Source organism: Pezoporus wallicus, unplaced genomic scaffold (assembly GCF_028554395.1).
Source record: "Pezoporus wallicus isolate ANWC-B61680 ecotype Strahan unplaced genomic scaffold, APGP_CSIRO_Pwel_v1 contig_4722, whole genome shotgun sequence".
Classification (NCBI taxonomy): Eukaryota; Metazoa; Chordata; class Aves; order Psittaciformes; family Psittacidae; genus Pezoporus; species Pezoporus wallicus.
In genome coordinates, this window is record NW_026641840.1 from 597,949 (window position 1) to 624,822 (window position 26,874).

The following is a 26,874-nucleotide window of genomic DNA, read 5'->3' on the forward strand; positions in this document are numbered from 1 at the left end:
AGCAATTCCTTTCAAAAAGCACACGAAACATGGGGAAGATTGAATTCATCAGCATGACTCCAAATTCCTGGTTTGTGATGCTCACACCTTAATGTTTTCCCCAAAATGGGGTATTTTATTTATGGCAAGTGCTTTGTAAAATAATAATAACAACAGAAATAGCCACTGTAGAAAGAAGCCTTTACCCAGAGCGCTGCAGTTTGGGGTTTGGACTAAAACATAACCTCAGGGTGTCCAAAATAAGTGCTTTCATCTGACAGCCCCCTCCATGGGTTGTCTGGGTAACTGCCAAACATTATGACATTGGCGACACATACAAGTCACTCTGCCTGCTGCTACCCTGCATTTAACAACTCAGAACAACTCATTAGCCTGTTTGCTTTCTTCCATTCAAGCAATCTGGCCTCAGTATGTACAGAAAGCCCAGGAAGCTGTAATGGTAATAGCAAATGCTGTTGCTGTTTAGAAACCCATTGATTTCAAGGCTAGATTAGAGTCATCTGCCCTGACCTACTGTTAGGCATGGACCAACAGGGCTGACCAAGCTGTCTTTGCAGTTAGAATCATAGAAAATGGCTAGGGTTGGAAAGGACCTTAAATTCTGAGCATTCAGCCTGGGGCAGGTTGATCCTGAGAGCTCAGTCCTGCTTCCTAATGGCCAGCAGTGCTTTCTGCTCTTCCCTTGCTGCCTTCACTGTCACTGCAGGATGACAAGTCTCAACAAGTATGTTTTCCTGCAAGGAGGCTGGGCTGAAGCTGTGGCTGGGTGTGGGAATCCTCTTGTTAGCTGCTTCACCCATGCTCCTCGCACCTTGTTAGCTGCTGTGCTAAAGGAGACTGCATCTATATTGCTGCTGGCAAGAGTCCTCTACTAGATGAGGCTCTTTTTGTAGTTGGTTTGGCTGGGTTTTTTCTACACCAACTGCATCATCAGTGCTAATGGTCAGTCTCCTGTCAGTATGGACAAGTCTGCTCTTCAGGGGGTGTAGACTGTCATAGATACCCTCTGCAACTTGCTGGTCATCAGAACCACTCAAAGCTCAGTATTTCTTCAAACAGGAACAGTTCTGGACATGAAATTGTCATGCTCCAGCTGGGATCCTGCAAACACATGCTTCAGTATCTGCCAGTTGTCAGAGCTACAGTAAAATCTGTGGGCTCCAATTTATCCCTGGTCTTTGCAACATGCAGGTAAAATTCCTGCCTCCCATTTTCATAAAATCACAGAATCCCAGCCTGGTTTGGGTTGGAAGGGACCTTAAAGCTCCTCCAGTTCCAACCCCTGCCACAGGCAGGGACACCTTCCACTAGAGCAGCTTGCTCCAAGCCCCTGTGTCCAACCTGGCCTTGAACACTGCCAGGGATGGGGCAGCCACAGCTTCTCTGGGCACCCTGTGCCAGCGCCTCAGCACCCTCACAGGGAAGAGCTTCTGCCTAAGAGCTCATCTCAGTCTCCCCTCTGGCAGGTTAAAGCCATTCCCCTTGGCCTGGCCCTACAGGCCCTTGTCCAAAGCCCCTCTCCTTGTTATGAAATTATGGATGCATCATTCACTCCCACAGTAGAACAAATTACTTTCCACTCACACCCAGTCTGAGATGCAAATGTAACGGGCTCTGTGGCCACCAACCAGCACCAGGTCAAGAGATCTAGCTGTAACCCCCCCTCCTCTACCTACTATCTGCTGGCACCTTGCCCTATCTGTCCTCATGCTCACTCACCATTCCCCTGCCAAACTGACTCACAGCAGCTCCAGTATCATCCTGGGTCCTTTCTTAATGATGTATATGATCTGTTCTTTACTGCTGCTGGTTTTGGCAGCTCCTTTCGTTATTCTGCCTTTCATGAGCAGGAATCTTGCTGTAATTTCTGTCAGGAAACCTCTCCTCCCGTATACATATGCACATACATATAGACACTTAACTTCAATCCCTGACCCCTCATTCCTGCCTCCGTTATTGCTGTGAATTGTTTCTTGGAGTCAGTCCATTCCTTCTCCTTTTGGTTCCTCCTCTATTTTTCTGGGGCTTATAGACTCCATCATTTTCCAGTCAAGCCTCTTTCACTGATGCTTACTGAGGGCAAATTCTGGCAGATACAGCCACAATGCAGTCCCCAGCTCCCTGCTGGACACCTCAGTGATGCCTTGAGCAGCTTTTCTATATTCTTTCATAGTAGCCTCTGGGTGTAGTACCACATCTGCCTCTGGACCCCAACTTCAGACATCTCACTGCTCCCAGCATCCTTGATACAGAATATGGGCAGAAATAGAAGCACTCCTCCACTGGGCTGTACAGCCCCAGAGCTCAACAACACAACTGCCTAGAAATGTGAGTGAAGCTCTTTCCACTCTCCAAGAAGAGCCATGCACGAAGGCATAAACCTCTGAGAAATACAGAATACATAAACTCATAACAAGAAATACTAATCTTTCCTTAAGACCTCATCGTCCTCTGCAGAAAGGAAACCTTGGAGCAGCAGCTCCCAGCCCTCCTGTTAGTGGTGGGAGAGGGAAGCAGCCAGGGTGAAATGAGTGTAGACCACTGAACGGAGGATGCTTCATCCCCCTTCCTGTGCCTGCACAACAAGTAATTAATACTGCTTGGGCTGTGACTATCTCAGCAATAATATATATATAATCCAAACCCTTCCTATTCAGAGAAGAGCTAGGAATAAATCTCTGCAGCCTGAACATTGCTGACAACATCACCTTGGGCATTTGGTACTCTTTTTCCAGGGGTCTTTCTTTGGCAGGACAGCAAGAGCAGCCTGAGTCATGCCTTTTCCCTACCCTTATCCAAGTTGAACTCTGTAGGCAGAAAAGGAGGATGGCTACTGATCTTTTTAAGTCCTCAAGGCTAAAGATTTCATAAGCAAGAGCATCTACATCAACTTAATCAGTCTCTTCTGCCCTCTTATCATTGATGCTGTGTCTTGCACAAGCATCAAGGGTATGCTCAGTCTGGAAAGGCGGTACCCTGCCCCAGCAAACAGTGTGTGGATTGAGCCTGGCTGTCTCACACCTCCTCTCTCCCCTTTGCCAGGGAGCAATGAGGGCCCATTGTGCACCCACATACCCAAGTCCATGTCAGCAGCTTTGGGCCGGTGGGAGCAGGGCACGTTCTTGAAGATGGCATCGAGGATCTTCTCCTTGACCTGCGTGATGGTGTCACAGTTCAGGATCTTCACTGGGATCTCAGGGCTGTTCACGTTGTCAGGGTTCACGCAGCTCAGGACCTAAGAGAAGCAGTGAGACCACCACACATTTCACATCATTACATCATGGCAGGGGGTTGGAACTGGATGATCTTAAGGTCCTTTCCAACCCGACCCATTCTAATGCTCTATTAGGGGTACCTGGGGCTGCCCTGCTTGCTGGTCTCTGTGTCCTATGAATTAGAGGGATCCAGGGTGCAATAAGAGGAAACGTGTATACCAAAAGCATTCCCTCCTTCAAGAGAGCACAGGGATCTGGTTTCACATAGAAGGATTCCCTGCATCCTTGCCTGTGTTGCTTTCAACCTCTTGCCACTGTCTAAGGTATCTCAACATTTGGCTCTCAGCTAAGTGTGATGGGCTTCCAGATGCTGCAGCCAGTGAGTTAGGGCTCATGTGAAGGTTGTTCTGAACTTGTGCCTAATGCAACTTCTCCCTGTGAGGTGAAACTGCTCTACCTGTGGGAACAGGCCCTTAGATTTCAGCTTCATCTCCTTGGCATCTTCTGTATGTTTAATAATAGAAAGCCCATGAGTACCAGCTTAAGTTCTGTAGAAATGGCATTCACCCAAATGGTACCAGAAATGGTTATTCACACACTCTTTCCATGGGAACCATTACAAATGCAATGAGGCCTGATCCTGTTTGGAGCTGAACTGATATATAAAAGGGCTCTCCAGAGTAATCCTTGGGCTCTGACCCATTCCATGCTCCCTAGAGAGCTGGCAAGGAGACCTAATTCAGCAGTGGCTTCCTTGCTTTGCCACCTGACTTTGGCAATTCAGGTAAAAATGCTCTTCAACCTCTCAGCCTTAAGTTCATCCATCTTCTGCACAGCCATGGACTGACCCAGACCCTTCTCAGAAGAAATTATTTATTTCAAATAATAGAATCACAGAATGATTTGGGTTGGAAAGGACTTTAAAGCTCATCCAGTTCCAACCCCCTGCAGTGGGCAGGGACACCTCACACTAGATCATGTTGCCCAAGGCTCTGTCCAGCCTGGCCTTGAACACTGCCAGGGGTGAAGCATTTACCACTTCTGTGGGCACCCTGTGCCAGTGCCTCACCATTCTCACAGTAAAGAACTTCTTCCTTATTTCCAGCCTGAATAAGTTTGAATCCATCACCCCTTGTTCTATCACTACAGTCCCTGATGTAGATGCAAGGCTTCTTAAAAAATAAAGCACAAAGCAACAACTTCTGCTTTCACAGATAGAACAAAAAAATTGACCCAACTTATGAGGTCTCTCATTTCTCAAAAGGAGAATGTGATTTTCTCCAAAGTCTCTGTCCAAGACTAAATGCAAAGCATATGGGGTGGTGAGGGAGGGATACCTTAAACGCATACACTCAGAGCTCAATAGCAATCTGCCTGCTAGCTCTTGGCTATGTCTATGTTGAGCGTTCTGCTCTCTTCTGGTTACACGAGTGTGAAGTCTATAAACTTTTATAAACTTAGCACATCTTTGCACTTGGAAGGGGTTTTCAGTGATGTTCCTGGTTATATACAGTCATTAAACGTTCCCCCGACACTTTTACTAGTGCAGACATGTTAGTTTTGGTGCCTTAGACAGATTCACCCTTGACTATAAATTCCCTTCTGTAGTACGCAATAGGAGCAGGACTGTACATCACTTTCCATCTTAACATACTAAAACGCAGTGGAATGTCAAAGTGGCTTGAAACTGGGTGAAATCATACCAGCATAATCATATATTGCCTCACCAGGCTCCCTTTGGTGCTGTTCTGCTCAGCTAAGAGAGACTTGTGAAGATAGTGCTTACAAAGAGCTCTGTGATCTTTCTGGATGAAAGGGGAGATGTAAATATGAGATATTGATTAGATCATAATGCTATTATTTATGTGTCACTTCCAGAATTATTGAAGAAGCATCAATTCAGATAATAATAACAGCACAGATTTACAGTTCTGTGACATCTTTCATCTCAAAGGATCACAGAACCATACATAAAAAGCACTGTTGAAATACATCCAGTGTTGGGGTTATTAGCTGATCCAGCCCATTGCAGCCCTCCCAGGCTATGCCCATTCCTTGCCTGCCAAAACCTCTTTCTCTGCAAACTCCTTGGGTATATCCAAAACATAAAGTCCAGTTTGCTGGGAGCTGATGTTAGGCTTATGGTTGGACTTGTTGACCCTAAAGGTCCCCAACCTAAATGATTCTATGATACTACTACACATCTGTAGGGAAATGACACAGTGATGTCAGGCTAAGACAGCTCTTTTGAGAGTGCTATAGAGGTCACACACTGGAGACCAAGTTACTTTGCAGGTCTCTCTCAGTGAGCTCAGCTGAGATTACATGAGCTAATGCCAGTTGGAGCAAGCTCCATGGTGTGATTCATTTCTGATGCCAAAACCTGGGATTCAGTTCAGTTCCCTACATGAAGGCACTTAGTGCTGCTTAAAATAACCTGGGCTAGCCTGCCAGGCCAACATTTGGTCCAGGAAACCCAACATTTCCTGCAGGTGCTGCCTAGTCTGCACCACACTAGCACCCACCGTGCAATGTGAACTATCATCCAGCTGGAAGCTGACAATGGTGATTTGCTCTTGTATCTTGGTTGTCCTTGAATTTCACAAGGTGCCAGCTCTGGAAGGTGGCAGAACTCTGCCTGAGTGACTACAAGTAGTCAAGGTCAAGCACAGATGAGGCAGGTGGAATTGCCTGTAAATCTCTGAATTCCAGTGACAGTCAAGATGCTTCTCTCAACATTTTAGGGAATTCAAGCATTACTTACAGAAACCAAAACCCTTCCCAAAGCACAATGGCTTTAACATATATGCCCCAGGCTTCATACCAGGTCTCAGCTGATGTTTTCCAACTGCTGTCTTGTGGAGCTGTCCTGGGTTCAACATAAGGACAGTGCAGGGGTCAGTGTGAAAAGTGATGGGACTGGGAGCAAGCGGAGTAGTAATCTCCAAGCCCGGCTCTTCCACTGACTCTGGGGCATGTAATCTCACTGGATTTGTCTTTATTGACTTTTTTCTACATCCTTGGGCTTTTTTTGTGAGCCAGCCCCTCCAGCCATCACCTGTCTCTAAGTCTATATATACACGCAATGCTTAGCGCAGCTAAGCCCTGATTTCCACTACAGATTACTGGCATTTAAACAATAAAGGCACAGCTTGTGATTACTTATATGGTGCCCCTGATCTATGCAGTGTTCCAGTGGTCTGTCCTGAGACCAGGATGTTGATACACTTTCTGTTCCAGGGATAGGCATCTTTGTTTTCCTTTTAAATTGAGCTAAAGAAGGTTCAAGCGGGTTTGGCAGTGAACAAGCTGGAGAAGGACTCCCAGAAAAGCCAAGCATAGGAGAGACTTCTGTTGTCTTAGTAGTGACTTCCTCCCTGACACTAAAATTCCCTGAAAAGCCTTACCCAAAGGCAGCTGAAAGTATCTTTATCCATCTGGAATATGTTGTCAGGAGAGACGATTTGATTAGGCTCTCAGCACTGGAGCCAGTGAGGTGTGCAGGGACCACACAGAGCATGGCACTGCTCAGGATGCACTGAGCAGCTCCCACCTGCTACTCCCAAGCATTAATTAGCCAATACTCTTGACAGCTTCTGCCACACATTGAGGTCTTTGCCCCCCTGCATAATTCTTATCAACAGAAATGAAGCTGACAGAGATGGATGGTTTCATCTCCCAGTGACAGCGCAGCAGTGGCAGTAGGGAATCTGGATCTCCTTTGGTAAACGGTTAAAAGATCATGGATTCTGGCAAAGGCAGATGGGAATCAGTGGGGATGAGATCTTCCTGTTTCTCCTAGCTGGGGTTTTAATAACGCTGAAGACCAGAGATGATGAGCGCTGACTGCTAGCGAAGACATTAACACGAGTGGGTTTCTCTTGAAGGTATAGAGCTTGCGAGAAGACCTGTTGTTAAGCTGCCACACATTTATTCTAGAAATCATAGCTGTAACTAGCTTACTTTCTCCTGGACTGAAAAAATCCATTGTAAGTACAGAAATTTCTATAGACTGCAAAGACCTAGGACAACGAGGGCTGCTTCCTCGGAGAACTGTAGGAGCTGACAGACAGCAAATCGGACAGAAATCAAACTGAAACAATCTGAATTTAGCACACAAGGTGTGCATTGTAAGATCCATAATTCCAGATGTCTGAATGTATTCTGCTTCTTTTTTTGTCCCTGGTAAGTCAATTTCTTTGGATCTGCTCTTCACTCAAACCATATTAGAAACCATGTCTTATAATATTAGGTCGTGATTACAGAAGGCTAAAGAGTAAATGCTTTCCAAAGGAAGCCCTAGCCTTGTCTTTCTGCAATAACGACAACAAAAAGCCTGTTTCAGTGTGCCACACTGCTGAACTGTGGTTTAACTCAGTCAAGCAGTCATCTAGCACTCATAAAACGTGAACAGGCTGATGAATTTTAGCCACATGCATTGCAAACTCACAGTGGTGACCAGGCAAAGAGAAGGAGACATTGAGGGAATTCCTATATCAGAAATACTTAGTTCTTGCTTTATTTCATCACTACATATGCTTTAATAGAAGATGACAGACTGCTTGAGGAAGGTAAAGGAAGGACAAAATCAAACAGAAATAAAGAGAAAAAGAAAGGAAAAACAGTCCTATTCATAGCCTTCTTCTTGTTAATCTCCTGCACCAAAGCTGATCTCTCTAAATCTGCGGAGATTCCAATCGGGATATATTTGTCTGCTCTTGAGACGTAAGAGGGAGAGCTGATTAACATCAAACGACACAAAGCGAATGGAGAAGAGCTTTGTTCAGGCTGATGTATAATTACTACCCTTTGCTGTCTGCTTTCTATTAAACCTAAAAGGATCGGAGGGATTTCCTTTGGTGAAAGTGATCAGCCCGTGTTTGCATTTCTCTTCCTATTGCTCAAGCTCTCCTTGTGAGATCGGGCTTCCGAGAGAACCACACGTCATGGAAAAGCAGCACTGAGCTCCTCATTTAATAGGAAAGTGACATTTTTAATATGGAAAATAATACCATGGTCTTATTTAAGGATAAAGTCTACCCCCTCATCAGACTTGGATTCAATCAAAGCTCAGCTCTATACAGGCTGAAGAAGGCTTTTCCAGCATCAGTCCACCTGAGCTAAGATCTAAGATGGGTCAAGGAACTAACATCAACTGGGCACAGCTCTCAAAGCTGGATAAAGTTAAGTGAGCTGAATGTCCCTCAATTGAAGGTGGAAACAAAATACTCTGGTAAATTCAGAGCATCTTCTGACCATCCTTAAATTAGGAGCTAGGGTTTTGCATGGATAAAGACATAGGAAATAAAGAGATTACTAGGATCGTTGAAGACTTAGAAAGTGTTTTTCATCTCACAGAGACTTAGAAGCTTAGAGGATTTAGTGTACCCAGGAAAAAGTGAAGGCCCACAAACAATTACATTAAGAAGAGATATCTAATGCTCTTTAATTGATGCTTTAATCAAGTGGGAAAAGAGTGTAATCTCAGAGTAGAAGCTCCAGCTGGACATAAGCAATGTATATCTTTCACCATGCAGACAATTACATTTGAAGCAAATGACTCAGTGACAGGGATTAATTTTCTTTCCCTTGAAATCTCTAAATCAAGTTCATTTTTCTTTGACTCGTGCTTGCTCAAGAGGAATGGCTGCATTAACATTAGAGAAGACCTAATAGATCCCTCTACTCTATGTGTACCTCTAACGTATCCCTTGATGCTTCCTGCTCTAAGATTTACAACTCCAACTCTTCCAACTCTGACTTACAACTCAGAGGGATATTGAAAAGGTGGACATCACTGCAGGTAGAAGGGGTAGATACTAGAAAGTGTTTTGTCTAACAAAACACAGTAAATTGCCCATATCTATTGCCTTCACATTCACGACACAAAGTTCATGCTTGTCTTCCAGTGCTCCTGGACTTCACCTAGTCCAAGCAATGGCAAGGATTGGCACTGTCAGCCTATCCTGCAGTGCTGCTGATTTCAGAGAACAGGTAATGCCTTTGGGGAGCTGAAGGCTCTCCAGTGCACAATGGAAGTAATTTGGAAGCAACCAGCTTTGCAAGCAGATGCTTCAGCCACTAACCTTGCTGTGCTAGGGGATGCAACTAGTCAGTATTCAGCAGGACTACCCTGATGGGCTGCAAGAATAAAGAGTCCTAGAGGGTAGGCATGCCCATCATTGGCTTCTTTTCTCTAAATACCCCTTTGCCAGAGGAGGCTGAACAAGCCCATAGGAAAGTATGCTCAGAGCACTCACCAGTGTCTTGTAATCAATCTGCTGTCGGATCAGCTTGTCCTCACTCAGTGAGTACCGGGCTTCCCCAGTGATGGAGTCGATGGGACCCTTTTCCATCTGCTGCTTGATGGCACAGAAAAGGGAGAACAGAGGTTCGCCAGCACACTCCTGAAGGGGGGAGAGACGACCATGAGGTGAAACAGAAGGAGCAGAGGTGAGAACACAACCTACATAGCACCTCAGTGACTGCCATGGCTTGCCATTCCCAACCACTCGAGACAGATGCATCAGTGGGAATCAGTGTGTTCCATACAGCCTGGGAATGGAGGTGACCCTCCACTTGTACAGAGTGCAACCTGCCCTCTCAAGAGCCCTGCCATGGGACAAAGGTGTCAGTGCTCCCTGGCAATATCTGGGTTATCAGAGACTTGTAGGAGCTGTTCAGGTGGTTGTCACTAGGACAGAGTTTTCAGCACGTGGTAGGATGGATCTCAGAGGACACGGAGACAGGTCCAAAAGGATATGGACTGCTGATGCCCAGTCCTGCTAGGTGTCCAGGCAGAGCTCCCAGTGTCCATGACCACTCTCATGTTGGAGGCAAATAGGAATGCTCACGCAGGAGCAGCTGCATGACCCAGGGCAATGTACCCTTGGATCTATATGGTTGCAACGGTGATGTCAGATGTGTGGGGCTCAGCGCAAGACAGCAACAAGCAACCCACATACATGCACAACTCCCTAATTTCTCCTTCCCATCATTTGCACTCACTGCACTCTTCCCACTCTTTTCCTAGCCTCTCCTCTCTTGCTGCCCTCCCTCTACCCATTCACTACCATTCATCCCTCCTTATGGTTCCTTCTATTGCCTACCTTCCACGCCTGCATCCTTCCTCCCCTCCTCCCCATGTTGCCCTCTCTTCTTGCTCTGTGCCCCAACCCAATGAGTGAGGTCATTTGCCTCTGGTGTAAGTCCCAGCAAAACAAGTTAATAAACTGAAGCCAAGTGGCCCCTTTCTCAGTTCCTATACCTGCCTCCCACTTAATTAGCTTATCTGCCAGCAGCATATTGCTTCTGTGAGCCTGTCTCTTACCCTTATCAGGCCTCTGTTCAGGCTAAGGCAAGAAGACAAGTAGCTGAGTGGGGTGAAAAAAGCCTATTATAAAGGCAGCTCTTTAGAGAGTCACCTCCTTATATCCTTTCCTTTCAGCTGAAAGCAGGAATCTGATACTGAAGTCACTGAAATTACCTTCCAGGGACCTTCAAAACTTTCCCATGTGTTCATCCTTGTGCCTGGGAAAGGCTCAGGGGAATGGAATTTATCTGTAAAGCCTTCAGTTGCCAGGCAGAGGGTGTCTATTCTGTCCAAATGGGGTTAGAAGGCGTTAGGATATCTAGTAACTCCATTGGGATTGGGGGAGAGAGGTGCAGAGCCCAGCTCCTTCCTGGCTCTGAGTTTGATGCACTGGCAATTAGCATGCTTGAGGCTCAATGTGTGTCCTCAAGAGGAGACTGCCATCACCCAGTAGTCAGTGGCAGGGCTCAAAGGCTGAAATACTCTTTTATTCTATTACACACACCCCAAGGAGACCCTGTGGGAGGTACAAGAGGGCTCAGGGGGTGCCTCAAGTCCTTTTTGGATCTCTTGCTGAGGACTGTCCTGCAAAGCCAGTGCCACCTCCCATTGGAATACAAAGCAGCAACAGCCTCAGTTGTTGATTTCTGGATGCAAGAGTGACAGTGTGTTGCATCCAGCCCCCTGTTCCCAGAGGGTTCATGGCCATGCCCAGGGCAGCCTTGAGACAGCCTAATGCCAAGAAGAGCTTGGGCTTGGGACTAAATTAAACTAAGCAGGGATCTGATTTTGGTGTACATAAAACACGTGAAGTATGATGGAGGCACTGGGCCTCAGTACCGCCTCTGAACTGGGATGGGAGGAGATCTCCAGTCACTATGCACTGAAAACATGGATCACCAGGTGATGGAGATCTAATGCCAGTAAAAGGAGAGCATTTTCAATGTAGGTCTTCATCAGGCTCTAGAGTCCTTCATGTTTCAGCACTGACTCTTAAATCTTATCACTGTACAGAAGTAAGACCAACAGGCTGCTTCTCCAACAAAGCATCGCTCTTTGTTCTCCCTGGATCAGAAAACAGCCCCTCTCCCATTAGGCAGTGAGCTCCCTCCAGAGAAAAAAACCCTTTTCCTTTATATATGGGAAGCTTTTGCCCCAGCTAAACCTCACCAGGAAGAAACATATTAAAGCAGCAGCTTCATCCAGGCATGCTGCACCTCTTACCTTGAGGAACTTGTACAGAAGGAAGGTGAACCAGTTGGTGAGCATCTTCTCAGCCACAGACTCTGTCCTAAAGTCAGCCAGGGAGAAAAGGCAGATTGGAAATGAGTTAGTCATACCAGTCATATCAAAGGGCTAGTCAAAGACTGGCTTTGTCCATCTCACTGGCCTGGTCTCTGAGCCCCATGGGAAGCCTGGCATGACACCATCAGGATTAAGCATGTCCTAGGTTCTTTGTTTTAGCTTTGGATTTAGGAACCATGCAAGCATGTTCCTGCCCTGTTGATTCTGCTGTGAGTAGGGAAGTCCCTGTGTCTGTTTCTCAGTTTCTCTATCCACAAAAGGGAGATGACAATGTTTGAGGGAACCTTCTCAGAGAACCTCAGGGAGGATAAATCCATCAAATACAAGGAGCTCAGATTTAGGCCGTATGATAAGTAGGCTATATAAATACTTAAGACAGACAGATCTAAATCACCAGAGAATAGTTATCTGGCACTGTCTGTCTCACTGGCATTTGGGATTGATTATAGTCCTCAGTGTTTCAATGTGACACATTCACAAAACTCATTGCTTTGCCCTTGAACATTCTGTTCTCAACCAAATAAAAATCCATCTCAAGTCTTTCCAGATGAACTTTTCCTAGGGAAGGACTGACCCAGACCTGTAAATGCTGGATGGACCCCAGGAGCACAGGATAAACCTGTGTTGGCTCCAGTACATAGAATCATAGACTCAACTAGGTAGTTTAATGATGACCTTTAAGATCATCAAGTCCAACGTTTACCCCAGCACTGCCAAGGCCACCACTAACCAATACCACTGAGGGCCTCATCTACATGTTTTTTGAATGCACTGGTGTTGTTCAAGAACAAAGCAAGAGTCCTTCCTGGATGAGTTTAAGTGGTTCTTCCTTGTCTTGGTATTCACCAAAGCCATGCAGCGGCTCTTGCTTAGGATTGCAGCTTCACTTCTAGGTTCCCTAGTCCTAAGCCTAAAGATCTTGCTTCCTCTGGAGCATGAGACTTGCAAGGGGAAGGGTTTGCACTACTTGAGTTATAATGTATGGAACCAGTCAACAACCTCTCCTGAAAGCAGTGCCCTGTTTCACCAACACAGAGCCAGTGACCATCCCTTCCATAGCTAAATGCTCCTCTTTTCTTTCCTGCAGTCAGAGAAAGAGTTTATATGGTCCCAGTTTGCTACTAGCTTCATGCTGTTTCCTTTGTCTCATTGCTGTGTCTCCAAACCACCCTGTTCACCATGGATTCCCCTCAGTCAGGGTCACCTAGCTGTTGCCCTCCATTCATGACATTCAGTTCCAGAAATCCCTACTTTTACCATGGTCTGAGCTCCTTGCAGGGAAGGTCACCTAGAAGAGTGCTCTTTCTGATGCTCCCTGATGTGATACCTGGGACCCATTACATAGTCCAAACTTAGCATTAGCATAAGAAAAAGAACTCAAATCCCATTGTGGCTTTGCTTTCAAAAAGACCTTTAAGATCATCGAGTTGATCTGACAACTTCGATCTCTTTGAGGCTGTAGGTGTCATGTGAAATGAACACTGGACAAAGGTGAGGTGGGAAAATCAAATATACACCCCCAAAGGCAACACTGCAGAAAGGTTTTTGAACATTCCCTTCCATCCACACACTGACAGGAAGGGAGGGAAGCACCGTGTTGAATCCAGCTGCTCCAAATAACTGAGGAACTCACACCAACATCTGACCCAAGGCACCAAGCTATTCATGTGCTCAGAAGACTCTGCTTTGGAGCTGTTCAGGACCTCCATCTCAGAGCACAAACCACATCTCTGACTTCTCCTTTTGTTCTCAGGGCTTGGAACAGTGGAGGTGCCTCCTTTGTTCACTGGTTCTCCTTCCAAAGGCCACAATTCATTTCCAACAAAGAGGACTAGAGTTAGAAAAGAGCTGGAAGCAGGAGAAAGAGGAAAAATGGGATGAGCAGGACAAGACAGGAATGAACAACCAGGGAAGATAAAGACATGGAGAAAGGAGAGGAAAAGGAGAAAATGAAGGGAGGAGACAGTTGGAAGGAGGCAGTGCCAGCCAGCATCAGAGGAGAAGCACAGAAAGGAACCCTGGGGACAGCTGAAGGATGGTCACCAGCCAGGCTGTAGGGCCTGAATCACATCAGGGGGTCAAGTGACACCAAAGCAAAGCCCAGTCTCTGCCCCTGGCATCGCTGCCCTGAATGCCAGGAAGTGCCTTCTGCTCCCTTGTTTGCTGTGTGCAAGATGAAAAGCCTCCCAGCAAGCACCATGGGTCTCATCCCTGTTCCAGCCATCCATTGTGATCAGCTGAGGGCTCCTCAAAGTTGGCTCTGAGCAGTGGCAAAGGACATTCCCCTCCAGAAAAGTCACCCTGATTTCACTTAGGGTCCTAGGAAGAGTTGGTTCAGACTGTGAAAAAGAGATGAATATGATCCCAAAGGGAGAAAAGGCTGCATTGCCTTAGGCAGGGAAAGAACATTAATCACAGAGCAGCAGATTTCTGATTTGAGGGCTCTCACAGAACTATGGAGTTTAGATCTTAGACCTGGCCAAGAAGCATTAACCCAGATTTGTGCCTTGTATGAAACCAGTTCTGTTGTCCAGCTCAGATCTTCTATTGGTCTCAATAAGCTCCCAGCACCATTGCTCAGGTTGAGACAGGAGATCCCACAGTGCAGCTGAAGAAAACTCTCCATGTGTTCATAGTTAACTCATGAATGAGAAACTAAGCAGGGCAGTCCATGTCCCAGGCAGGACACAGCAGCAGTAGGCTGACCTACTCACCAGGTATATAAGACAGCCTGTTCTATGTGATATAGGTCCTACACAATGCAACTGGAGTTTTCAGGTTAAAAGAAAACATAATCAAAAGTGACCATCTTAAGTCCACAAAGAATGCAAAATACAGGTTAGGAAGCATGGGTTCTTGCTGCTCTTATGATGCTTTCTGGAAGATACACATTGAAATGCAGAGGTAGGTTAGCTCTGTAACTTTCAATCATTGACCATTTTTTGGCTAGGCAGGAGATGGAGCAAGATTACAGACAAGGAAAGGGGAAGAAATGTAGAGAAGAAGCTGGGAGGAAGAGTCCACTAAAGGAAGGCATGCTCTGTCAGGAAGTCTTAAATGAGCAAGAAACCAGAAAGGCAGAAATATTCAGTCTTCATTCAGCCCTACTTGCCTTATTCAACTGCAAACAGCTTCATATCATCCCTAGTTTGAGTCACCATCCCTGCAGGCATTTAAAAGACATGTAGATATGGCACTTAGGGACATGGTTTAGTGGCTGACTTGGCAACTCTGGGGGAACAGTTGGACTCAATGATCTTAGAGGTCTTTTCCAACCTAAAAGATTCTATGATTTTATAGGGTCCTGTGAACCATGGCTGCAACCATCCTGATTTCAAGCAAACCAAAACCAGGCAAATTTGCCCTTCTCCTCCAAAGACCAACATGCTTCCATTGGACAGTGGGACACAGGCTGCCCATCCCGGATCCCTCCAGCCCCAGGCATCCTTACCTCCGGAGCAGCAGCTTGGGGTGGTTCTTGCTCTCTAGATTCTTGTCTATGAGGTCAGCCAGGAGCTGTTTGAGGACATCAGTAGCGTATTCCAGCTTGCTCTGCAGCACTGTCATTATCAGCGAGGCCACGTTACCACGGTCCCGCATTGAGAAGCTGCGCTGGGATTCCAGCGTGCGGATGAAGGAGAGCAGGAAAACCTTGTTGTTGATGAGCTGGGCAAAGAGCTTCAGACCTTTCTCCACCCGTTCCTGCCTATAGCCAGGGACCTGCAGGAGAAGACAGGGAGTTCACACCTTTCCTTCACTACCCAAATGGATCATGCATCCTTTGCTACCTCTCTGCCTTCATCCCTCCAGCTCCTCCAACTCTACACTGTGACATCAAGCAGAAGTCAGTTCTGAGAAAGGGAAAAAGGAAAAGCAGAGACAATCATGAAACATAAACTTGCATCTAGCAGTCAGCTGAGTCCTTCTGCATCACAGGATAATCCTGTAAAAAGGAAGAGTCCATACATCATCTAATGATTAGGAAGCCCGAAAGACCTCCCAGCCACAGCCAGAGGATTCTTTTCCAATCCTCTGTTTCCCTGTCCGAACAGTACATCAAAAAGAGATTGCTAGTGCCTAGAGTGGTACCATACCATGATATGTTTGTGTTGTAGTCAGACTGAAGTCTCACTCTATCTTCACCTAAAGCCTCTCTTTCATCTCTGCAAGAAACCTGCTTACAGAGGTTTGGGGCTCAGCTTCAAGAAGCTAGGAGAGACAGCAAAAAAAAAAGAGTGGGGAAGAAAGCCTGTGGTCAGGTTTTGAGGAGACAAATTGATGAGCAGTGAGGCAGTGGCTGAGATGGTGATCATGCAGCTGGGCCTTGGTTTGAAGTAGGCAGATGAAGGTGTGCGAGGAGACCCTGAATTGGGACTGTCTTGGAGGTGTGACTGCAGAAGGACCCCTGGGTTTGGAAGGTGAAATGCTTTGGAGACAAAGAGGTTGATAAGTCTCTGATATGTTTATCAGTTCTAAGAGGCTGATGGACTTGTTTTTATACAGAGCAATTTATGTCCTCAATACTGTATGCTGGACTCCACAGTCTATAGCGGGCTTTACCCTTTCTGGTCCTTCTGGCTGTAGATGAAAATGGAGACTAAATAGAGAACCCCAAACTCACTCCTCCACATTGCTGAAGTTGTTCTAGCCTTTGAAAAAGCTTCCCTGTAAGCTGGAGGTGCTCAACACAGAGCAACATGTAAGAGTGCTTGAGCACCACCCATATGGAGACAGGCTGAGAACATTGGGGCTGCTCAGCCTGGAGAAGAGAAGCTGCGTGGAGACCTCAGAGCAGCTTCCAGTGTCTGAAGGGGCTACAAGGATGCTGGAGAAGGACTCTTCATCAGGGACTGGAGTGATAGGACAAGGGGTGATGAGTTCAAAGTGAAACAGGGGAAGTTCAGGTTGGAGATAAGGAAGAAGTTCTCTACTGCGAGGGTGGTGAGGAGCTGGCACAAGGTGCCCAGAGAAGTTGTGAATGCTCCATCCCTGGCAGTGCTCAAGTCCAGACTGGACGGAGTCTTGAGTGACATGGTTTAGTGTGAGGTGTTTTTGCCCATGGCAGGGGGTTGGAACTGGATGATCTTAAACTCCTTTCCAACCCAAACCATTCTGTTTCTATGATTCTATGTGTGTATTAATAACCAACTAGATTTGGCCCTTTAATCCAAAAGAAGCTGGCATGCTTAAACAACCAAGTAATGCAAGGCCCTGAAAGAGTCATTACTTTTTCATTCTGGAAATGAGAGCTCTTAACTCTTTTTTGCATATAGAAAATCAATTACTTAGTAAATAGCTTGAGACAACCAACCAGCCAAGCCACCCCCCGCCCCCCGACAGTGATGATCTTTTTAGCTCACTTACTTGAACGTTTAGTATTGCCTATCCCCAGGTTATTACAGAGAATTAAAAAAGAAGAATAAGAAAAGTGTTTTGTACTGCATCTGGAAGCAGTTCATTGGCAAATGAACTGGAAAGAAGTAGGACCTGCTCACTGCGGGACGTGTGCCGGGGCCTTTTGCAATAAATAGCAGCTCATTCTAGATCCTACAGAGAAGGGAGAAGAATGGGAACTACTTTCCCTGATATGGCGGTAGCCAAAGATGTTGACACTGAAAGAGCTGTTGAAGCTTTACCGAGGATTAAGGGAGAAAAAGAGATTAATGAAATGAAAGGAAGAAGAGATCAAAGGTGGCAGGTTGAAACACTAGCTCTGTGTCTGTATCTACATATGGGAGCATCCATGCTAAAAGCTCTGCAGGGGTCAGATGCTCCTCTGTGGTCAGCTGGCTGAGGTTAATGAATATAGGGATTGAAATAGGCTGTGGGTATAATGAAAGTGTTTGTGTATGTGTGCATACATATGTGAGAGAGATTCATCACCCCTTGTGCCCTATGCTCATGTATTAAAGCTGCTGAGCTACTCTTCCTGAGGGAAAGCAGCTCAAGGACACCCTACCTGCATCCCAAAGGCAAATATATACAGGATTCCAATCCCACAAGACCTCCTTGCAGATGGATCAGGGTTTTTAATGGTCATTTCCACACAGTTTGATGAATTTTGGCTCCCCTGAAGGGAAGGAGCAAAGATGAGTAGGAGCCTCTGATTACGCAGCCAGCCAAGCATGGTATTGCCTGAGCCAGCTCCTGCTCCTCCCTTCTGCCAAGCAGCCCCAGTGTTGGCCTCCAGCAATCTCACCAGCCCATGCCAGAGCCTCTCTGAAGCTCCGAGCTTGCCAAAGAGTTTGCAGAGAGCTCGGCCAATGACCTCTTTGGCTTTGGCCATGGTGTATCCCTTGCTTCTCTAGCCCAGGTATCCCTAGAGCAGAACCCATCCATCTGTCAAAGCCTGAGGCTGTTTTGCAGCACAATCAGACGTCACCCGGGTCCCGTCATACTCACTGTCACCAGTGAGGTCACGCAGGCTGTGTGTAGACCCCAGTAGTGCTGGGCAGTGTCGCACTGTCCTCCCACTACTGTGGTCTGGAGAGTTGGGGTGACAGAGGCAGACGCAGGCAGGATATGGGGCAGATGATGCTGTGGTTTTCTGACCCCACTGCAAACCACAGAACACGGCAAAGGTGAACCTCCTCCAGTGAGAGATGGTTATTCCTGTAGGTGTTGCCCCAGGAAAATGCCTCTAGGTAGCGTGAGTGTCATGCAAAGCCGGAGTGACACAGGTAACTATGCTGCTCTGCCATACAACTCTTTGTCCTGGCTCTGGCACAGCAGTAACTAATAAATTCAGTCTATAAAACAAACCCCTTGGAGGCCCAGGACAAGCTTAATGGAGTAGCCCTAATGCACACAGATATATGAGACTCTTCCAGACAGATGGGTGACCAGGCAGAATTTGACATCTAAGATAGCAGTAAACATCTTCCCTTTTCAACCTGGATTTTTAATGAGGTGGTGTTTCATCCCTGGGGGGCAGACAGTGGTGTAAGCCATCACATCCCCACCACTGACACAACATCTCTTGCATTCAGGACAGAACAGGAAGGCTTGAGAGGAGCCAGAAGCAGATGATGAATTCTTACCTCCAGATCCCTCAGGACTGGATGATCTTCAATGCCAGGAAAAAGCACCCTCATGGTGTAGGTTCGGTAATCAAGGAAAGGAATCCCAGCTCCATCCAGGTCACTTGTGAGCTCGTGAATATCTGTCTGTAGCTCTGCAAAGGCTGCCACAAAAAAAGAAAGACTCATGTAACAGTGACAGCCCAGATCTCCCTCACCATGGTGGGAAAGAACCTCAGACCCACATGCATAAAACTAAGGTTTAAATGGAGAAGAAACATGGAGAGGAGGAAGAAGTGGACAAGAGGTTTTTATAACACAGCTTTTCCACAGGGGCATGTGCCAAGGTTCTCTGTTAGTAAAGGCAGTTAGGACAGGGTAGAGGAAGGCTGAACTCAGGGAAAACAGGCAAAGCCAGATGAAATCCAGGCTTGAGCCATTCCCACAGGGCTCAATGCTCCTTTTGCCTGTGACATTTTGGCTCACAGTTCTATAGGTGGCTCCTTCTCTTCTACCAGCACTGACACGGCGCCAGCCTTCCTTCCTCATCCTACCTTCTTTGCACTCCAGTGCCACCCTGGACTCCAGGTTGTCCATCTGCATCTGCAGACGCTTGAGGGTGAGGTCGCTTTCTCTGGACTTGCGCTTGTACGCGATCAGCACAGCCACGATGAAGATGATGAGCAAGCCACCGGCCACCGCAATGCTGACAATAGCTGGTAGGCTGAGGGGACTGTCAGGAGAGATGTAGACCATCCCAGGGGAGAACTCCATCCCTCCTACACGGGCCTAGAGGGAAGGCAGGGAAGAGTTGCGTTGAGACTGTTGAACAAGCAGGAACACAGAGGAACTCCATCATCTACATCCGACATCCTATAAGGATGCTGGAGAGGGACACTTCATCAGGGACTCTAGTGATAGGACAAGAGGCAGTGAGTTCAAACTTAAAAGGGGAGATTTAGGTTGGATATAAAGAAGAAATTATTCACTGTGAGGGTGCTGAGGCACTGGCACAGGGTGCCCAGAGAAGCTGTGGCTGCCCCATCCCTGGCAGTGTTCAAGGCCAGGTTGGGCACAGGGGCTTGGAGCAAGCTGCTCTAGTGGAAGGTGTCCCTGCCCGTGGCAGGGGTTAGAACTGGATGAGCTTTAAGATCTCTTCCAACCCAAACCATGCCATGATTCTATGATTCTATCCCCCTAAGGTTGAATAATGACTTCCCTTTGTCTTCCAAGCTAAATCAGCAAATACTGGGATGGAGAATAGCTTAAAAACACCTGGAATGTCATGGAATGTCATATAGAAGCACCTCTATAGACAAAGTGCCCATGAACACAACCAACAAAAGACTAGTGGTGAGATAAATCTCACCACTCTTAATGCCCTGGCTACAGATCAGTTTGGGCTTCATTCCGGGTTTTAATTCCCCATCCGGAACAGCTAAATTGTGCTGGACTGCCCTGATGAACACAGGGAGCTGAATACAACTATCTACTCTACATGTAATCCTAAAGGTTCCTAGTGGTGCTGCCATCCTCTGCAACAAGCTGCTGTGTGAGGACCTTGTTCTTAAAAGCCAGAACAAACCCTGCAGGTGGTACTGCTGCAAGCCCAACAAAAAGGTTTGTTGAAGAAAGTCTATTAGGAGCCCGTTTTTACAACATGAACACCGTTCTCAGCAGTAATCCTACAGGATACTGCTTGCTCAAGGCTACTACAAGGTTATTCAAGACTATTTGTAGAGTAGGAGAAGTCTGAGTGGCAGGGGAAAAACACTGCTGAATACCCTGAGGTATGAAAAGAAGGATTCTAGGACTGTGTTGTGGTTGGAGAACACTGGTTACAGATTAATATAAAGCTTTGAAGATACCCTTAAAAGAGTTTGGAGGGTTGTGACATGGTGATGAGCCCCATCACTTCACCCCATCTCAGCTTCACCATGGAGAGACACAGCAAGTGCTGCACAAAGCCTTGTCCTTCCCCTAGCTCTCAGTTTATCAGTCTGTCTGCAGCATATGCATTCAGTTTAATGTCTGTTTGAGACATCTTTCAATTTAAGATGTCTGGTTTGCTCTAGCACCAGCTATAGGCTGTTCCTCAGTAGGTCTTGGCCAAAGACACATAACTGTAACACTTATGTCTTCGACAGAACAAAAGTGAACGTCTAGACATACCTAATTTGCATCCACAAGGTCCTCTCATGCCATTTTGGGATGGGATTTAGAGAGATAACAATATCTACAATGGGAAATGAAACCAAACCTAAGCTGATCTAATGGAGTAATAAAGTTTCAAGATGACCATTCCTGCACCAAGACATTGCTGACTTGTAGCACCTTCAGTGGCCCAGGAACAACCTAGTACCCATGTAAGCTGAGGATGCAGCAGTACTAGTTTTCCCATCTATTTCAAGATACAAGGCCCACCTCATTTATAAAACCCACATAGGACATGGGTTTGGTACTGGTAAGTGGCATGATCAACTGAGAAGACACACTGCCAAGTTCACGTGGTAATCTGTGCCTTGAAAGCTGTTTCCTTTTGTCCTAGAGCACTGTCCCAAATCCTCCCAGCTCACCAGGTTGCACAACTTCCTTCCTGTCACAGTGGATAAATAAACAGATACCTGATACTTCACTTTCTGTTTCCAAAAGTGGCTCTTTACCTCCCAGCCCTGCAGCCAGAGTCCATTCAAGGAGTATCAGGACTAGAATCAAACATTCCCACCTCAATCCCCAGTGAAGGTCTGTCCTCAAAGCCCAGAGAACAGCCCATCTCAATAGGTGGGATTCCTCTCAGGAGACATTAGACATGGACATCTCAGTTGTGCTTTCGGAGTCAATACAGAAAAAAAGCACTTTTAGAGTCTGATTTATGTGAGCTGCTTTTGAAACCTCCTTTGACATTAGGATGAGACGTTTTATTCACTGGAAGTTCGTATTTCTTTCCATTAACTATAAAGGGATCTAGACTCCTAAAACTAGGTGTCTTAAGAACGATAGCCCCAGTTTGTTCCTCTGTAAAGGTGGTTTCAACACTGGGAAGGCCTCATAGTCCACGAATCAAACTGCCATGATCTAAGGGAATCTGTCTCTTGAAGAAGAAAGCCTGTAGCATTTAAAAGAAAAACAAGCAAATATGTAGGTATAGCCCTACTTTATTTCTTGGGCACTCAGAAATAGTCTTCCTTCTTCTGAAGGAAGCTATTTATACTTTCCAGAAGACTGAACATGAACCCTCCATATGACCAAACAACAGTTTGGCCACATGTTAAGCCTATTAATCATGAATTTGTTCTAAATGGCACTATGGCAGAGCCCACTTTTCTCCAGTAAACATATAGGGGCACCTGTCCAGGAGTCCCTGTTGTGCAAAACTTGTCTGTGGTAGTGTCTTTCCTAATGCAAGTTTGCCCTGACCAAAGGTAAGGATCTACCTTAGGATGAGATGAAATGTGCCCTGAACTTCAACTGTTATATTTGACCATCTCTCCATTCACTATTCAAAGAGTCCAGTGTGGCTTCCAATACGTAAGTGCCAACATTAGATACCAGCAACCCTTCAGATGTACTCCACTTGTTCATTGCAGACCTTCTCCAATACAGTTACTTATGGCTCTTCCTCATGTTTCTTTTTTTCCTTCGAAAAGAGCTTGCCTCTGAGTTTTAGTCAATCTTTTTAACAATTGCTCAGGCCTTTTAGCTCTTTTCTGTCAAGTATTTAACACTGTCATTGTATAAAAGACAGCTGAACTAGATCAAAACCATGTTGACATCAATGTGTGGCATTTTCACTGCTCTTCCCTTAGAAATAACCTTAGTGTTGCAATGGTTGACGCACTCCCGTGGTCCTCCCTCAGATTTAGGCCACCTCGCTTTGCAAGAAATGGTTTACTCAGCAATTTACTCAAGGTCACACAGTAAATCATTGGCAGAAACAGGAGGAAGGCTTGGGAGAGCTACCTGTCAATTATCCTGGCCATCAAAGTGACATTCATGTGAACATAGGGATACATTTTGTACCAAGCCAAGCAACAGCGATGCTGTGTTATGCTGGAGGAGGCACTTCCCAGCCTAGTTATCCCTTGTTAAGTTCCTCATGCAAAGTCCACCCTTGAGCACTGGTTTCCATTGCAGGTGACCTTCTGTATTTGGTTCCCAGCCCAGACACTGTCAAAGCATTGCCTCAGTGTTGGCAGTTAAACAAGGAATCTGTAAGTTGCCCTAATGCTGATGCTTATTAACGGGCTTCAATGTGATCATCTTTCCATGTTTGCAGCAACATCTCTTGTTTTATCAGCATCCTCAAAAAGGAATTATTTTCTCTTCATCAGGGACTGTAGCGATAGGACAAGGGGTGATGGGTTCAAACTGAAACAGGGGAAGTTCAGGTCAGATTTAAGGAAGAAGTTCTTTATTGTGAGAGTGCTGAGGCACTGGCACAGGGTGCCAAGATGTGAATGCTCCATCTCTGGCAGTGTTCAAGGCCAGGCTGGACAGAGCCTTCGGTGACATGGCCTAGTGTGAGGTGTCCCTGCCCATGGCAGGGGGGTGGAACTGGATGATCTTAAGGTCCTTTCCAACCCAAACCTTTCTGTGATTCCATGATATTTTCTCAATGGCTCCACTTAAGCTGTCCCAGGCTACAGAAGCAAGGGAATCTTCCCAGTTACTAAGACCTGACCAGATGTTCATCCTCCCTGAACCCCAGGGGTTGACTGATCACTTGACTTGGAGTTTTCTCTCTCTAGGACTGGCTTTGTCCATCTCTGACTAACCATGTGCTTAACTATATTCATGAAAACGACAGGGAACATATATTGCCTTGTTCAAAAAGCTTTGGTATTCACACAGAGAAAATCCCTCACTTGTTTATTGCTCCTATAGGAGTGTCTTAATGTGCTTTACAATGAATCAAGAGCCATGGTATATTTGCATGGCTGAAAAGCATTATTACCTCTATTTTCCAGATGACAAACTTTGGCACAGAGAATTTAAGTTGCCACCATGAGGTCTGCCAGCAGCAGTCACAAACAAGACCAGAAAGGGTCACCACAAAACTCTTTATCTCCTACAAGTTCCCAAAAACCCTCTCTTTTTAAAGAGTGTGTCTCTATCAACCTCTCTGAGCCTCACTGCATTGCAATAAATAAATCTGTGACAGATACAGCTCTGGGGGTGCAGCAATGAGAAACATCGATCATTCCTATGTCTGATGTCAGTCTGTTTGCTTGTGGTGTGCTTCCACCCACAGCTCGGTACAGCTCAGATGAGTTTGCTGATGCACTGTTTATCAAGCAGCAGAACTGAGGAATGCAGATTACTGAGAGGCGAGCAAAGGAGGAGTGAATAAATCAATGGTGAAAGGAGAATCTACCTCTGATGTAATCACTAGGTCCATTTTTCACAGGTTCCAGGAAGGATATGCAGGAGTATACTAAGTTGTATAGATATCAACACCTCAAAGTCAAGTCATACTATAGACTATATCTTGCTTTTTTCTTTTCTTTCTCCTAAATAAAGGCAAATTTTAATCACCAATTGCTGGGGACTGCTGAATTTAACGAAGTGTGTCACATAGGGAGCATGTCACATAAATGAACTCACATGAACATTGAGGGTTCATACCGTACATACAAAAAACAGAAGAGAGGCAAACATTCCTTATGGTTTTTGATTATGAAATGTTTCTCACTATCCATAAAGATCTCCAGGTCACTCTTCTACTTCTCTAAATTACTCATGATGGGGATACTATATTAAGATGGGACCCTGATGCTTATGGGATCTACAGAAGGCAAACAGTGATGCAAACTCCTCAGAGAACTCTGACAGCTTTTCAGCGTTGGTGTGCCCTCCCAACGCACCCAGGGAGGGAAGGCTAAGGTTCAAGCATCACTTACCATCACCTTGTGCCTTCCAATGAGGTTTGGGGATTCACACAGTAGCTGCACATCTGATACAGTCACTGCACAGGGCTTCTCGCCAACCAAAACGGTGTAGTTCAGCTTGGCATTCCCTCCTGCCACTGGTGGGATCAGGTTCTTGCCCTGGATAGAAAGGAATATCACCCCCACCCCAAAAAACACACATCAGGGAAGAGTTTGCCTTCACCTCTAGTTCCAGTGTTAACATTGCACTTGACATCTTGGTTCACCATTTGCTAACATAGAGAGTAAAAGACAAGTTAGGAAATCATGCAGAGGACAGCGTGGATGGGTATGGACTGTAATCAGTCAAAACAGCCTGTCCTGCTCCTCTCTTTCCAGAACTAAATGAGAAGTGCTGTAGAGAAGTCCTGCACAAATAGGCCCTCACAAAACATATTCAGGCAAGTAAGACAGATCCCTTTACAAACACGCAAGAAGTTATTCTGCAGGCACAATCATTTCTTTGCATATGCACCGCATACAAGTGCTGATACAAAAATACTCAGCCATGAAGTTCCTTCTCTGTATTGCAGAGTCCATATTACAGAAATAACGAAGGACTGGTGCAGGAATTAAACAGGGTGAGAAAAAGGCCTTGAAAACCCAACAAAGAGACTTAGGTATTTAATTGCCAGTCCTGTTGCAGTTCTTTTATGGTGAACAGCAACGGGTACAAATTTAGACTGCACACAGCTAAAGACAGCAGGAGTTTCTATATTTTATCCATGGGTATTGGCAGATGCTGAGCTGTGATTGGTGCCTGCAGATGGGGACTCTGATACGATGCGATACGATAGGTGAATGAAGATGCAGTAGGGATACAGCTGTGATTTTCAGGGTGCTGGCAGACACAGAGAGGCAATAGGAAGTATGTTTGCCCTTTCTCATTCAGCCCTTGGTCCCCATCTCACCTTCAGTATGATGGGACTTCCTGGCTTCAGCTCCAGGATGCCCGAGGGATTGAAAACCTCAAAGATAGGGTTTGGGTAGTAGGTGAAGTTGGTTTTGTTGAGGATCAGCAAGGACTGCACGTTGTCAAGAATGAAGCCAAACTCTTCTGGACGCTCAGCAAACTCAGACTGGTGATTGGGGTCAACAGCCAGGGCTGGAGCCTGGCAGGTCATCTCCGTGCTGTTCTGTACCTCACAGTTCTGGAGAAAGAAACCCAACACAAAGAGAGCTTACTGAAAATGCCACCAACTCTCCTGATGGGCAGATACCTCCCAGGGGAATGTTAGCCTACCTACAGCCAGAGGATAGGGAGGACCAGACCTCCTTGGTTAGCACGACACAGTTTGGTGCTTCACTGCTTAAAACATACCACATAAACATCACATAGTCAAGGCTGGGAAGGGATTAGGAAAGGTTTGCTGGGGCAGGGGTGCTAAGTTTACGCTGCAACTGGGCATCCTGTGCTCCTCTGCCTCGAGGGAGCATACCCTCTGGGGTTGCCAGTGCCAGCATCTTCCACTAACCTCATTTCCTTCTGGAATTAGAAATATCTTCCTGTTTCAAACACAGAGAAGACTAGCCAAAGCCTTACAACCACCCTACAATTAGCTCACACACTCTGGGGATCACTCCCAAAGGGTATGTGTACAGCATACATTACACTATGTGAGTACATATCTCAGCTGTGTCCAAGGTTCCTGTCTGAACATCAGGTTATCTCAAATGAAGCCCAGGAAGCTGCAGACATGAAGACAATGGGGTAGGTCTCAGGAGACTCTGAAGTTTGGTTCCAGCCCTGTCAAAGACCTGCTTTTTTGTGTATTTGAGAAATGGGTAAGATGGTGAAAGGTGTTTTACCCTTTCTCCCATGATAAAGGACTTAGAATTAGATGCCTTGTTCTCCTTCAGGATATGAGCTTTCATCTTTTTATATTGTGGCAGCTAGCACAATGCATCCTGGTCTCCCCATGAACCAACAGGCTGTCAGAAACAGCACCAGCCCTGTAGGACCCCAGCTGTGCTTGATGTGACAGTCTTCTCCAAGCTAGTCTGATACCTCCAGCACTGAGAGCACACTCATTATCACAGCTAGCATAGCTCAAGTGCTAATCTGTCTTTGGTTCACATCAATAGAGAGATAAGTG

At 46.1% G+C, this 26,874-nt stretch overlaps 1 protein-coding gene across 3 annotated transcripts in view; it reads right to left on the bottom strand.

The window, feature by feature from the left end:
• The window catches only part of PLXNA4 (plexin A4), a 464,287-nt gene that overhangs the window by 29,461 nt on the left and 407,952 nt on the right, over window positions 1–26,874 (bottom strand). For all 3 annotated transcript variants that reach the window (XM_057425602.1, XM_057425603.1, XM_057425604.1), the window contains exons 18-25: window positions 25,690–25,929; window positions 24,752–24,898; window positions 19,406–19,640; window positions 18,873–19,015; window positions 15,284–15,552; window positions 11,752–11,818; window positions 9,476–9,622; window positions 3,076–3,235 (exon numbers count right to left, since the gene is read on the bottom strand). In XM_057425602.1, the coding sequence (XP_057281585.1) occupies window positions 3,076–3,235; window positions 9,476–9,622; window positions 11,752–11,818; window positions 15,284–15,552; window positions 18,873–19,015; window positions 19,406–19,640; window positions 24,752–24,898; window positions 25,690–25,929 (1,408 nt within the window). The remainder of the gene's footprint in view (window positions 1–3,075; window positions 3,236–9,475; window positions 9,623–11,751; window positions 11,819–15,283; window positions 15,553–18,872; window positions 19,016–19,405; window positions 19,641–24,751; window positions 24,899–25,689; window positions 25,930–26,874) is intronic.